Genomic DNA, 15,417 nt, shown 5'->3' on the forward strand with positions numbered 1-15,417 from the left:
CAATGCATAATTTGAAGGTTTGAGAACCATAAGATGCATTAAACACGAGAGGTGACTATGAAGAAGGGAAAGAAGGATCAGATTAATGCCAAGTAGATACTATCTAATTGTTGATGTTTTGGAGTTTTTGCCCTTTTTCAATCTGGAATGATGTTAATACTGTACGATTCAGGATATATGCCATAAAATTGGGTTATTCAAAGTGCCAACATTAGAGGGGTAGTTGACTACAGTTTTTGAAAGGCACACAATCATCATAAACATGATTACCAATTGTGAATATTACTGTGATGGATACAGATAGTTAGTTATATGTATGAATAAGTATAAAGGCATCACCCTACTCCTTTATGGTCAACCAGTAGCTTGAATTGTTAGGAACCATACCAAAAATTGTACGTAATTGTACCATATCATGGATTATTCCAATCCAATGTAAATTGTGAATGGACTAGCACAATCATTACTGTTCAACCTCCTTCTTTGTGTACAAATGAGTAATAGCTGTAGGATAACACCTGTATCAACTGGGGTTGCAGCTAACCATGTTTCGCTTGCATATTGGGCACCCAATTGAAAAGTCTCCCGTATTTTACCCTAATTCTGTCACAAGCATATGCATAGTATCATTTTTAGACAAAATGTGCTTCTGCGATTAATACGAATGCCTCTCTGATCCTTTGCAGAGTCCAAACAAAAATCCTGTCGCCATGGACTAAAGGAAGACGATGGAAGTTGCCAAGGTGGATAGATTACTCGTATTGATATTAATTATACTGTGGACACATTTGAACACATATATGCATGCATGGCTATGTTGGACCCTGATTCATATGAATTATGCGGTAACACGTTTGAAAAATTGTATTGGCGGCCAAGTTGCATTGCTTTGTATTCATTATATGATGGCAACTTCTGAACAGGTATATTGCACATTTGGTCAGACAAATTAAGCATATTTATTCAAACCACACCCACTTCCGCACAACACATTTGCTTTATATAGTCTGTATTTTGAAACGAATTATAGGTTTTAATATTTTGTGCTTGGAATGTTAAATGAATGTGTTGCAATATATTTCTGTGGATATGTTAATCTACATTTTATTGAAAACACACATTTGAGATTACAAAAGGGCTATGTTTCCATGTTTAGACAATGCAGAGATTACGTGCAAAAAGCGTTCATGGGCTTTAATGCTGTTCCTTGCAATTTATCTTCTCAGGTCAACTTCCAGCCCATCCTTTAAACCCGGTGATCACACCTGAGTTAATGGGTAACAGTGTGCATTTAAAATGCAGTTTCAGCAGGTTTCCATCCGACACCCCTGTGGGCTATGCTGTGGTCTGGTCACGGCTCTCGATATTCAACATGAAAGAGGAGATACTCCACGACACAACTCTGCAGACATTCTCCTTTGTCGAGATGGATGGTGTTAATTTCGGATTGGGAGATACGGTAATGCTGTCCTGAACCCAATAAATAAGGTCACACATTGCGCTGGGACCAACCCGCAGTGCGCCGCATCATGTTTGGTATTAACTCGTGTTCTCTGTATCTGTATTTTTTCTCAGATTTTAAATGGGACTCTGGTAAACTCTGTTTTTGTCTAGCATTGTAGCGATTGTAGACTTTAAACTGAACCATTCGTATAAATTCAAAGTGTTCATGAACACAGACACAAGTATATATAGTTCATTCAGTTACAACAAAAATAATTTTGCAATTCCTAACGTTATTGTCCGTTTTCATGCTAGTTGTTTGGTAGTTACTGAATATTTTTTTTTTCGGATTTGTATATTCTAAAAACTTCAGGGGCGGGTGTGTCTACATTTTGCCCATCCATTTGGTATCGACGATGCACACGTGATTTTTGCACCGCTAGGTCAATGCGAGTGCTGCGGGACAAGGCCGCAGTAATGGTTAAAAGATCCCCCCAAGGCAAGTGCAAAGCGAAGACAGCAGTACTATACATGATTTGCTCACTGCCTGTGAGTATTATCCAATCTGCCCAACATAGCAAGTATATGGTGATCATCCTGCTTTTGAAGATTTGCAGTTCGAAAGACCTCTGACAGTGACAGTATAAGTGCGAGCTTGAACGTTCACTGAACGCACCCCGTTAATACTTTGGAAGTAGGGATGTATGCCAAGATGATCACCATTTCCGTGACGTGCATTACAAGAAAAGGAAGTCACACTTCAGTGAAAAACAAAAACCATATGCTTTACATTCGCGTTTCCAGAAAATACAAATGTATGTTTTTTTTCTTACCATGATAACTTGGCTAGATGTTGTGAGTTAATGAACCAAAGAGATTTACCGCCGACAGCCGTGTAGGGCAGGAACGTCCTTGGCAGTCCAGTCATGCCTGGTCAAGACAATCAGATTCAAAAACCTGCGTCAGGTGTTATTTGGGGGTAAGGGAAAGTTGTTCTTTGGACAGTGACACGCTTTTAAATTGCATCTTTTGTTACCCCCGCATCAGCGGAATCCACCATTTAGCTGCCAGAAACAGACGCAGGAATAGCTTGCCGTTGAGACCTACCCGCACGTGCCTCGAAACATAAACGGGATCAACAGGAAGCGGGACGCTCAGGCAACACGTGCCATTCACAGGGCCTTCAGCGCTTGCCCGATCCTGAAGGGGAGAATGTATGCAGTTTGAGACGTGTCTTCAGTGCCTTAAATGGCACTACAAATCGAGCCGGGGCTCATAGAGGGGGCGTGGCCTAACAGCGGGGGCCTTGATGGTCTACTGGCACCCCTGCCAGGCAGCCTTTTGTAGAGATTAGCACCCTCTCCCCTATGATGGAGAGGGTGCTGATCTCTGCATTTATATTCTATAGCCTTGCCTGGCAGGGGACAGCGCCTCGCCTATTCAGCCTTAATGGTGGTGCTGCCCCTCGCCAGCTGGGTAGGGGCAGCTTCACCATCAAGGCTGCAAGGGTGCTGGAAGCAGAGGCCTTTTTCCTAAAGACTGAAACTCCCGCGAATCCGCGGGAGCTTCAGTAATTAGAAAGCAAGGCCTCTGCTTCCAGCGGCCTCACGTTTTCCCCATAATGGTGGCGCCGGCCCACGTGCATCACTTGATTAAAGGGATGCCTCGTAGGTGCGGCGCCACCTTTATGGCTGAAAGGCATTTTTTTCTGAATCCTGAAGCTCTTGCACACGAGCAAGAGCTTCAGGCTGTAGAAAAAAATGCCCTTTCGTGTAGTGGCCGGGGCTGCCAGGGGAGATTAGTGGGCCCCGGCAGGGCCCCGCCTCAAAACGAAATTTCAGAGCCTGCTGAGGCCCAGCCCCGGCAGGCCCCAGCCTACTTAAAGCCCTGCGCGTCTGATAGGGCCAATTTATGAACCGTGATATTGCTGTTCAGCTGCCTGCACCTAATCCACGGCTCCAGTCCGAGATCGGTTTCCAAATTGAATGTAGTTTCCAATCATCCCACTGGAGTGCCAAGTCCCCCCCCCTCGTCTCTGTCATTATTACCTTGCATTTTGCACCTACAAGGCCACTCAGTGGGGGCACCTAAGAGCACCTTCACAAGGAACGGCCAGCCGCTGCTCCTCCAAGTTTTAACAGTCTTGCGTTATTTTTTTATTTTTATTTATTTGTTTGACACAAGGAGTCTTTACAAAAACACAGAAGAAAATACAGACAAAGTTCCAGAAGAAAAAAAGAAAAGAAAAAAACAAAAAAAGATAATCTTTTACAAACACTTAACAGTTCAAAGTAAAATATAACATTTCAAACACAGCTAACAATATACAAAAAATTTAAATTTCCCTCCATTTATCAACAACTTATTTGCTGTATTTTAGTTTCTATTCTCTAACCTTCCTCATAATTGCCGCTGCAATCAATTTTTAAACAATAATTTCACACATCTTCAATACACGTACCACTGCAGATGTTAATGCAACATTGTGGCCCAATATTAGCCTATCCCAGAAAGATTGTGAGATGAGGGTTTCTTCATGTCGCACAAATCTCCTGAAGAGGGCTAGACGTGAGTCCTTCGCAATCCATCAATAAATGCTTAAGTGTTTTCTTTGTTGGAATGGCACAGATTTTACAGAGCTGTTTTGCTCTGTCTCCTTGCTTTCGACTTGCCAGAACTTCTCCACAATGAACCAGGTTTGAACCTTAACCTCAGAAAATTATTGCGCATCGAGCTCTCTGGAAATTTCATGAGGTAGCTAGAAAGGCAGCCTCATTTCTTCTCACCCTGCAGAAAGGTATTAGAAGGTGAGAACATTCTAATGTTCTCAATTGTTTCGATCCAATCAATGGATTCTAGTTTCTTCTTAACCCTCAATGGATTGGAGACCAAGATCTTCTATATCAAGGCCAATTTTGAATTGGCACTCTCTCACCTTTTTCTCTAATGATGACAAGATTGCAGATGCAAATTTTAGCTTATGACATCTAATATCGCCGTAGAGATTGATTTGTTTCCCGGTAATAATTTCCCGATATAAGGAGATTATTCTCGAATTTGCCATGCAACCCAATGATTTTAAACCGAGTTCGAATCTAAGGCTCCAACATGGTGTGTAGGCAGGGAGACCTAGTACCTTCTTCCATAGCTGACCTTCGAGTGTGCTCCAATTAATGAACCAGAGCGTGGTCTGGTCTCCAATCCATAGAGAATTATAGGAACTATTTTTGCCAGATAGTATCGGACCAGCAGAGAGATGGAACATTTACAGAACTTATAATTCAATTTGAGCATTTGTGCTGCACCCTGGGCTATCTTTACTGCAATCTCAGCCTCAACTTTATAGAGGGCGGCAGAGGCATAGATATTATACCCCAAGTATTTGACCACCTCCATCCTTTGAATCTTTTGGCCGTCTAGAGTCCAGTTTGAATATTTGATTTTTTTTTGGCAGTGCTTGAAAACCACAATGTTTGATTTGGCTGGGTTTATAGAAAGCTTATTTATTCCCGCATACTCACTCAGCTTAGTTAGCAAACGCTGGAGCCCAATTGCCTATCTATCCAGCAGAACAATATCATCTACATAAGCCAGCCAAAAGATCTTCCTTCCATTCAACTCTGGGCTGGCCAATGCAGATGGTTCCACAGAAGTAGAGAAGTACCCATGTCCGCTAAAAAGAAATTGAAGAAAAGGAGAGCCCCTACGCACCCTTGTCTTGCTCCCCTTTCTACCTCAATGGTTTCCGAGAGTCTTGCGTTACTCCCAGTGCCTCATTTGGAAATAGTAAAATCAGTCAGATTTCTTAGAGCAAATGAAAAGAAATGCTGAAAAAAAGGAAGATATGGCGGGGAGTGGGACATCCGTTTTGCATAGTGCAAAGAATACCCCATTCTATTGAAACCCTCTACACCTTCCTCCAAGAGAACTGTGTTATTTCTTGAAGAAATAAAGGTTATGAAACAGAAGGGTGTAAGCCATTAGAGCTGTGGGAGCCAGGGAATTAATTGGCTCTAGGAGCCAACCACGGGCCAAGCCCAGAGCATGGCCCTATACCTCCTGGAATGGAATAATTTAAAACCACTCACCCGTGAACTAGAAGATAAAAAGGCTAATGTGATAGGAGAGCAATAATGGGAAATTCAATTTAATCATAGCAAAATAACAATTGCAAAAACCAAAATTTACTTCGAAGGTTTTAAGTTTGAAGCACCAATGTCATGCAGCCTTCAGCTGGATAAGAGTGCTGATCCTTTAATGGGACAGGAATCACGTGGGATATTGTCCAGGAGATGTTAGGCAACTTGCTAAATACTGGACATCTCACTGCAGTTCTAGCTATGGAGCAGACAACAACACCAGGGAAATGTGCAAGAAGTTGAAAGAACATGGAGACAGGGAGTGAATTGCCCCTGTTCCTTCATCAGGCACCCCCTCACTTGTAACCCTCCCCTAGCTTAATTTGTGCTACTGAGCCCCCATCAGGGCTGCATTTATTTTTTTCGGTTTTAGTGAATTCTTTTCCATTTTGCCTGCACAAACTCTTCTTCAAGCTTTCCTCTGACCCACTCTTTACTTCTGCCATCATTCCTGACTGCCTATCTGCCATCCAGTCGTGGTGTACTTCCAATGATCTCTGCCTCAACGCCAGCAAGACTGAGATTTTTCCTATTTGGACTCCTGCTCTCACTTTCTTTTCCTCACTTCTATGCCCCCCCCTTCTCCTTCAGATGAAGCCAGAAACCTTGGAGTCATCTTTGACTCGTCTCTTTCCTATCTCCCTCACACTCAGGACCTTGCTAAGAAGGCCCACTTTCAACTCCACCTCCCCAAAGGAATTCTTCCTTTCCTCACTATCCCCCAGAAGCTAAAGGTCTCCAGAGCTCTGGTGCTCTCCAGGCTAGACTACTGCAATAGCCTTTTCCTGAATCTACCCTCTTCTTTGCTACAACCCCTCCAGCTAATCTAGAATACAGCTGCAAGACTTATCCTGGGCCTCACGCCTAGGGACTACATCACTCCAACCCTAAAACCTCTCCACTGGCTCACGGTTGCTGCAAGGATCAAATTGAAATCCCTCCATCATCCATAAGGCTGTCTGGGGTCGGGGAACACTCTATGTACAACTTTCTCTCACTAACTACTCTCCCTCCAGATCTTTACATTCCTCCAGTACCAATTCTATGTTTGTCAAGTGCATCGCTAAACAGCAAGCTTGTGGCTGATCTCTTTCCTCAGCAGGCTCCCACCTATGGAACTGACTCCCCTTCCTCTTGAGCTGGATCTGCTCAAATTCCAGAAACTCCTCAAGACTTTCCTTTTCGCCTCCTCTTTCCCTTCCTCCCTGCTCTGCTAAACTTCACAGTTGCTGAAACTGGTGAACAGGGACCTTATGTGTCCTCCTGGGTCCTGTACTCCCACACCCAATAACGTTCTGCATCACTCCAGCCGTAAAAACTCTCCACTGGCTCCCGGTTGCTGCAAGGATCAAATTCAAATCCTTTCATCATCCATAAGGCTGTCTGGGCTTGGGGACCACTGTATCTACAACTTTCTCTCACTAAATACTCTCCCTCCAGATCTTTACGTTCTTCCAGTACCAACTCTATGGGCCTCATTGCACGGTAGGAGGAGGACCAAGGTGCTATTAGCACCATGGTCCATGCGGGTAAAATACCGGCACCGCCTTGGTGGAAAGTGGAATTACCGCCCTATTCCAAGGTTGGCAGGGAGGTAATTCCCACTTCCCCCATTGCCCTTCCCCATTCCCATTTTTGCCTCATAGGGCTCTATGGGAATGGGGAAGGCACTAATTACGGTGCCGCAAATTGCGTTACCGTAATTAGCACCCTGGTCCCTTTGCAGGTTGGTTTTTAACGCCTGCTAAACAGCAGGCGTTAAAGTACCTACCCGCAAAGGGACCTCGTAGTAAGGCGGTAAGGGTTAACGGTCACCGGTACCATTACCGGCGACCGTTAACCCTTACCGCCTTCCGTGTGTCAAGTGCATCCCTAAACAGCAAGCTTGTGGCTGATCTCTTTCCTCAGCAGGCTTCCACCAATGGAACTGACTCCCTCTTCCTCTTCGTCTTGAGCAGGATCTCTTCAAATTCCAGAAGCTCCTCAAGACTTTCCTTTTCACCTCCTCTCTGCTAAACCTCACAGTTGCTGAGACTGGTGACCAGGGCCCTTATGTGTCCTTCTGGGTCCTGGCCTCCCATACCCAATCCCGTTCTGCATCCACCCACTCGCGGCACTTGCCTTGGCACCCACTGGACTATGCCACCACAGGCCTGCACTTATTTATTGGCAGCTCACCACTCCAACTAGGCACTTACAGCTGCTCACTCCCTAGAACTTTCTCTTGATACACCTATCACTTACCCCCCACTCCCTCATCCCTTCTCTCTCTGCACTTACATGTTCTGAATGCTCACAAGGCCTAGTAAGTCTGTCTCTATGTTTCATAGTTTTATTTGATTTGCATTCCCATGTTCCCTCCCTGTTGCCCTGTGGGAGCTTTGAAACACAGCTTGGTGAATAAGTGCCGTACAAATACAACAACAACAAAAAAATAAGGCTGTTCTTGTGATTCCCTTTTTAGCCCCGAGCCAATTTTGTTTGTTGGGGGTGGGACAGGAAGTCATTGCTTGGATGTTGGTGGGTGGGTGGGCCTACACGCACCGAACACTACTCTGCTTTTATTTCTTATCCTCCAATCCTCAACGTGATCATGTGGACTAGAGACTGGGCAGCTATGGTGGGGCCTGTGGCAGACCCATGGTGTCCGGGGGTACCGGCCCGAAATGAGGTTGGGGTGGAGCAACTGTTTCTGCCCAGGCCAGCCCGGGTTCTCACCAGGCTTGCCCACCTCTATAAGTCATGTCCATTCTTCCAGAATCACATGCATAAATTGGTTCTCCTTCAGATGAGAATGCTCAATGTTTAGGGCCGAGCCACAGATGGTTCCTGATAGGGCTTGCAGCTACATCCTCTTTAATGTGCACCAATTGTCGGTGTGATTTCTTCAGCAACCATTCTGTGAGGACCTTTGCCTGTGACTCTAGAACTATTTCAGTCTGTAGGGACAAAAAAACTCAAGCTAATTGAAACCAGAAAATAATAGATTTTGCAACTATCAGATTTAAAATGAATGTGACTCTCTGCAGTCAGGGAAGGTCCTCCGTTTTCACAGATTTTGGTAGGTCCTGAAATCGATACTATATATGAGGCCATGCACTCATTTGGGTCACTGTAGATCCCACACCGCTCTGCTATGGCAGGAATAGATACATAGGCTACAGCCCATAAGGTACAGATTTGATGTAATTTGATTGTTTATATTGCACTGAAGACACTCGGATGGCCGAGCAAACTTATTTTCCTTTCGAACACAAATGCAAAAAATGAGAAACAGTAACAAGTCAAGAATTAGATTAAGAGATAAGTCTTCAGTTCTCTCCTAAAAATAGAACAGGAAGTGAATGAATCTGTAACTGTCAGGCATTCCACATATACATTTTAAAACCACACTAAATTGAGCTACAAGCCATATTGGGCATTTAGATTAGTTTGTGTAAGGTAGCCTTCTCTTGTATCAGTGTGCTAAGAGAGGCACAGCTCCACCTCACTGATGAGGGCCAAAAAAGCTGAAACCTTTGTCTGGGGTTGCTGTTGGTACTCTTGTTCAGAAGAGAATTGACATAGCATTTTGGTGCTGGACTGCCCATGTGTGCGGGACAAAGACTGATACGCAAATGGATATTTTCGTTATCCAGTGATAATATTGCAGAAAATAATAACAACTGAATTTACAAAGATGAACAAATATCGCCAGAATTAATAGAGTGGGTAAAAAAATACAGACCAGCAGAAAAAATAATGAAATAAAGGCAAAAAAGTGTAATGATAGGGGTGAGCTTTATGTGTAAAAAACGGATTTAGGTTAAAATTGGGATAAAGGGGAGGGAGACAAGGGAAGTTTAGGAGTAGGAGAGGTAAGATGTGTTAGTGATTTTGTCAGAGGGCTATACCTAAACTTGTGGTTTTCTCTTTTGGGGGTAAAGTGGCATGGCGTTATTATGGTAATGCCCTATATGGTGTGACAAGGCTCCCCTCTAACACTTGTATTCTATTTAGGGTCATCTCTAAATACATGTTACCAGGCTTATTACACTTGGAACCTTGACAGTGCTAACTGTGACCCCAGCAACTTATCTACGAGGCTGGGCTACTGCCTTTTGCAGATCTGTTCAGCTGTAAATATGCACAGCTGAAACACCACAATCACACTGTCTTTCTACAGAACATACAATTTATCAAATGACGCAACCCAAACACCATAAAAATGTATGAAGACAAACAGTGACTTTTACACTGAGTATTTATGTTGACAAATAATTTTACCAATCATGAACAGCAACATTGAACAGCGATGTGAACAGTGTGAACATGGGTCAGCAAGAATAAACAACAAGGAAAAAAAATAATTTCAACATGAACTCAGCTCAATGAAAAATTGCATTTGTTTAAACCACTTCAACCTTGGGTTGTGAAACTTGGCAGGAGCCACACTTAATACCAAAAACATGTAACATCCCCGAACAACATTTGAAATGGGTTGAATTCTTTACATAAAAAACATCTCTCTGGCTGTCTGAAAATACATTGGTCCTCATTACAACACCGGCACTAAACCATGGCGCTATTAGCACCATGGTTGGTGCCGGTGTTGTAACGGGTCCGTCCTGGTTCAATGGGGAATTACCACCCCATTCCAAGGTTGGCGGGGCGGTAATTCCCCATTGAACCACGGCCCTTCCCCATTCCCATTTTCACCCCATAGGGCTCTATGGGAATGGGGAAGGCGCTAAGTACGGTACCGCAAATTGCGGTACCGTACTTAGCACCAAGGTCCCTTTGCGGGTCCCTACTTTAACGGCTGGTGTAGACCAGCCGTTAAGGTTGGGTCCCGCAAAGGGACTTCGTTATCAGGCGCTATTGGGTTAACGGCGCTGCAGCCTTTTACGGCGCCGTTAACCCAATAGTGCCAGGGTCGTAATGAGGCCCATTCACCCGTGTGTACACGTGACTTATCACAGATATACTCACTTTGGGTGAGATTCCTTCCCTGTAATCATGGGAAACCCCTCTGTGTCAGTTGGCAGCAATTGCAGTATCGCGACCTCCAACGACCCACAGGGATAACCCAAATTGTATGCCAGGATAGCTGCTCCTCCGTCTATCGTCTGTCTCCTCTGCCTGCTGATTGCCAGGAAAAGCTGTGCCCCTTTGCACTGCACAACTCTTGCCAGTCTCTTTGAATATCTGTCTGCTGTTCATCTGCCCACACCCCTTCTGTCTACTCAATTTAAATGCTATCCCTGTCAATCTCTCTAAAACCTGCCTCATCACCAGTGCACCATCACCCGATCTGGTTCCCCTGGAAGCATAGCTTTGCAAATACATATTCAACAATTATGTCCTGCTCAAACAATGGTGCTTTCTGAACAGTGTATATTTTCTTCAGAGTTTGTGTAATTAAATCACAGCCAGTAAACTGTGCTTGCACATTTTAAATCCATTGCAGAAAAAGCACTTCAATTTCGACCTGTCAGCTGGGCCTGCTTTGCACTGCTTTGTTAAAGACATGTTATAAATGATGGAGTTAGGGTGTTAGTTGGTTAATTCAGGTTAGTATGACACATTGCAAACCAGACAGATGGCCTGCTTACCCTGCTTTAAACACGTGCTCACTGCAAGAATGTGCATTTCCATCTGTAATGTGAACCATCCAGCTGAGGTCTGTATTTTCCACATAAATCCTCCTGCCATTATTTTACTGCCTCCTCTACATGTAATGCCATGGCTCACTTACTGCCTCCATATATAGTATCCCTACAGGGGTGCCGGGGGGCATCCCCCCGGAAAAAAAGGTATTTTTACAATGGGCACTGTAAAAGGCATGTCAGTTAGCTGGTCAAGTGGCACAGCGAGTAGAGCGCTCGCTTTGACATCCGCGCAGGTTCGAATCCCGGCAGGGCCAAACTCAGCCTTTCATCCTTCCGAGGTTGATAAATGAGCACCACACACTGTGGGTAATAATAAGCAGCGCTCAGATACCTGAGGGTTCGTAGCGCTATATAAATGCTAAATTATTATTATTATTAGTATCTTTGCTTGCAATATTTATTGCACTTTGTAATTGTATGTCACTGTTAGTTCAGCAGTACAATCACGGTAAACAGGATATGTCCCTTCTGTAAAAGGTACAGTGAGCTAAAGTGTGGCTGTGGAGAGTGGGTGCCTTCCAAGAGAGCAGGTTTTTTAGCCATGTTCATTCTCGCAGAGGTGCATCTATGACTAGTTATTGATTATCTTGTATTTTGTAATAGTGTATGGCAGCCATATCTTGTTTTTAGCCAATTTGTGTTAGTCAAACATATTTTGCAATCAGCATGAGTAAGATAGCCATACCTTGCCTTTAGCCCTCTCCTGTTAGTCAGCCATATCTTCCATTTTGTCTAGTTGTGTAAGGTAGCCATACCTCAGTTTTAGTTCACACATGTTAGTCCGCAATGTCCTGCATTAAGCCTAATGTTGTGTATGTTAGCCCTATCTTGTACTTAGTCTAATGGTATAAGGTAATCCATAACATGTGTTTAGCCCACTTGTGTTAGCCATATCTCACATTTAGTCTATCTATGTAAGGTACCCATTTTTGCATTCAGTCTGACTGTGGGAGGTACCCATATTTTACATTTAGCCTAATTGTGTAAAGGTAGCCAGCCATACCTTGCTTTGTCCCTTATGTGTTAGCCAGCCAGATCTTGCATTTAGCCCAATTGTGCGAAGTACTTAGATGGAACCTAGAATATAGACATGGTTATTTGTACAGCTAACCCATTTCTCCTCCTGCACACCGCACCTTTGTAACTTCGAGGAAAGTACGGCTCATTGAAACACCCGCCACTGAAATATAACACAAACACTATGGCACATCGGCCATAAGAATGAAGCTACCTTTATCAACAAAAAATAGAATTGTAGCTTCCCACATAATTCTATGCCTCCTTCAACACAATATACCCCATCTAGTTCATAGTATACCTCATCTGCGCCTCTCCACACACCATTCAGACAAGGGTAACTAGCAGGGTCTTGGACACCCTCACATAACTTTAATGGCTGAAATGCACACACGCATAATAGCACCTCCCAATATTTCCCAAATGTGGACTCTGGTCCTTCCAAGGGCGTTCAACCAACAGTGCGCTGGGACCATAATTATAATGAAAGGCACTATACAAATGACAAAAACGAAATACATGAAATTAAATAAGGCTCAGGTCTGGTTCTTCATGGACCTGCACATTTTTGACTTTTCAGAAGAACATGACTTGATGGCCCAAAAGGATAGTGAGTTCATTCAATAAATGACAAGTTCCCCCAAAAAATCACCTTAGTCTTCAGAGGGCTGAGATTGAGCAAACTGTCACAATCATCCCTTCATAGGATTCACTCCAGGGGGGAAATCAGAACAATCCTCCAATGGACTGTTCACCTACAACAGAATCCTGGTATAACTGTGTACAAGTGGTACTGCACCTCCAAGCAATCAATCAGTATGAGTAGAGGACAAAAGTTAGATAATAAATAGGAGTTGTGATAGGGGAAAGCCCTGACACACATCACAGGTTACCTGCAATGAAGAAGATTGCAAGGGGCTGACGGCTGCTCAAGAAAGAACAAAACCATTTCAGTGCTCAATTATTCACTCTGAGTAGTTAGGGGAAAAAAAACGGCTTAAAGAGCCTTATTCATGGCATCAAATGTTGCTGAGACATCTAAATGTATCAAGAGGGAAAGCTGTACGCTGCCTTCTTGGGTGTGACATGTAACCCCATTCTATCAGTGGGCTAGTTCTATCCCATGCAATGCGCGAAAGTCAAATGAAAGTGGTCTCGAATGATGGCATAGTATAGAGGTTCCGGCAGTTGTCTGAATGCCATCTTCTTCCAAAAGCCTTGAAAAGCTGAGGAAGATGGAGTTCTTTGTAGCAGAACCGAGGGTTGACAAAGTGGTGAAGTCTGCCCAGAATTCTGGACAGTTTCATTGTTGAAAAAGGTTGATCTTATTGACAATTAAGTTGTTCAGGGTCTCACAAACTTCAGTTGAGGTGGTTACATGAACTTTAATAGATGTTTGGTTCAGGAAGTCCTAAATCATCTGAAATAGGTGTTTGGGGATATTAATGTATTTTATTTTTTATTGTCTCATGTAAAAAATGCCTTTTTGTAGCTATTGATTGCTTTTTTAAGGAAAGATCCTTTAGGATCCCATATTGCATCCATTTGGCATGCAGGTGCCTGGTAAATGTCCCGTATGAGTGTCTTTATTTCACCCTCAGTCATCTGCCAGTCACGATTGTACTTGAAATGACCTGGATGATCAGTTGGACAAAACCAGAGCCATCCAGGGGGATCTCCTTGAGATCGAGTTCCTGTTGGGGGAAATCCAGTTCACTGCTGTGACCAGGTCCCAAACACTTGCCCACAATGAACTGTCAACTTCCCAGTGGAGTAAGGAGACCATTTTAAAAGTCAAATGTCAAATAACAGCGGTTGCTCACACAGAAATATTATTGTGGGGGGCTGCAAAGCCATGTTTATTATGCTCTTCCCCCCAGATGTTGATTTCCCAATAATCGGATCCCCTTTTTGTGCCGTGATTAGACTTTTCAGTTTTTGTTGTCTGTACCTCTTAAATAAAATTCAAGCACTTTACTTTTTCCAGAGGTTAGCGGTGAGTCGCGTGCGCATTATTCATACCCTGGGAGCCCCTGTATATCGTGTACCTCCATTATTACCATTACAGTAGCTTTCCTGTGATTCGCGTATGCATTTTTTGTGTTGCTGGGTGCCACAGCATATCGCGTAACGCTTATACTTTTTATGGGAGCTACTGAGGTGTCACTTACACACATTTTTGAATTTTGGGGTGCCTGTGCATTACACGTCCTGTTTATTTTTTCACCAGGGGCAATATTGAGCCTTGCTGGACCACAATAGTACGTTTTCCATCACGTACACTGCCCCCTCTCTCCAATTGCCCAGGACAATTGCTTGGTGTGAATCCCATTGTACAAGTCCATCTGTGCCATGAGTGGGAAGGCCCCAAGAGGGAAAGGTGGCAGAGGTGGCCGGGGTCGGGATGTGCAGCAGAAGCTACTGGCACCACCTGCAGGTCCCTGACCCAGTTGGGGTTGACCACAGCTCTCTCTGCACGTCCCTAGATACCCCTGCAGGTCCCTCAATATGCGAGCTGGGGACAGCAGCTTTAGCCGGATGTCCCTTCTGCTTTGGGGCATGGACAACAGCTCCCCCGGCGTGTCCGTGTATCGGGGGGACAACAACAGATACTGCTGCAGCTACCTGACCCTGGGTGGTAGGGACAGCATCTGCCCCTCTATCCTGGAATGACCCTTAATCATTTTCCACTAGATGGTCATCCCATTAGAGGTGACCAGATCATCAATATTTTGTATGAGTTTGCCATGCTGGAGTGGTTTATTATTTGCACATAGCATGCCTCTGGTTTTCTAATTAATCAGGTGCTCCACGAACCAATTTCGGACATAATCTGAATTGGTGATTATGACCAGTTTGTGGAGTCGGTGTTGCATGGCAGTGCAGATGGCCTGGTGAACTACCATCAACTCCGCCACCTGACTACTTCGGGGTCCGATCTTGTACCCAGCGCACGGCTCAGGGGCAACATCCACCCAGTCATTACCAACACCGGCCACCAGTTCCGTTTCCCCGTTGTTGTCCACATGGTAGGAGCACCTGTCCGCATAAACTGTGGGCATCCCCATGCATATGTCTTCTTCATAGATCTTGTGCAGGGAATTCTTGTACGCCTCCATGTTGTCTTGGGTTTTGAGACTGTTGTCCTCGAGAGAGTTTTCTCAGGC

The 15,417-nt window shown here is 44.2% G+C and overlaps 1 protein-coding gene across 1 annotated transcript in view; it reads left to right on the plus strand.

The window, feature by feature from the left end:
• LOC138489003 (von Willebrand factor D and EGF domain-containing protein-like) overlaps window positions 1–15,417 on the plus strand; it is a 3,370,177-nt gene that overhangs the window by 685,785 nt on the left and 2,668,975 nt on the right. The window contains exons 4-5 of the mRNA XM_069616529.1: window positions 687–743; window positions 1,227–1,459. Coding sequence (XP_069472630.1) covers window positions 687–743; window positions 1,227–1,459 — 290 coding nt within the window. The remainder of the gene's footprint in view (window positions 1–686; window positions 744–1,226; window positions 1,460–15,417) is intronic.

This window comes from Ambystoma mexicanum, chromosome 9 (genome assembly GCF_040938575.1).
Source record: "Ambystoma mexicanum isolate Mex_15411 chromosome 9, UKY_AmexF1_1, whole genome shotgun sequence".
In the NCBI taxonomy this organism is placed as follows: domain Eukaryota; kingdom Metazoa; phylum Chordata; class Amphibia; order Caudata; family Ambystomatidae; genus Ambystoma; species Ambystoma mexicanum.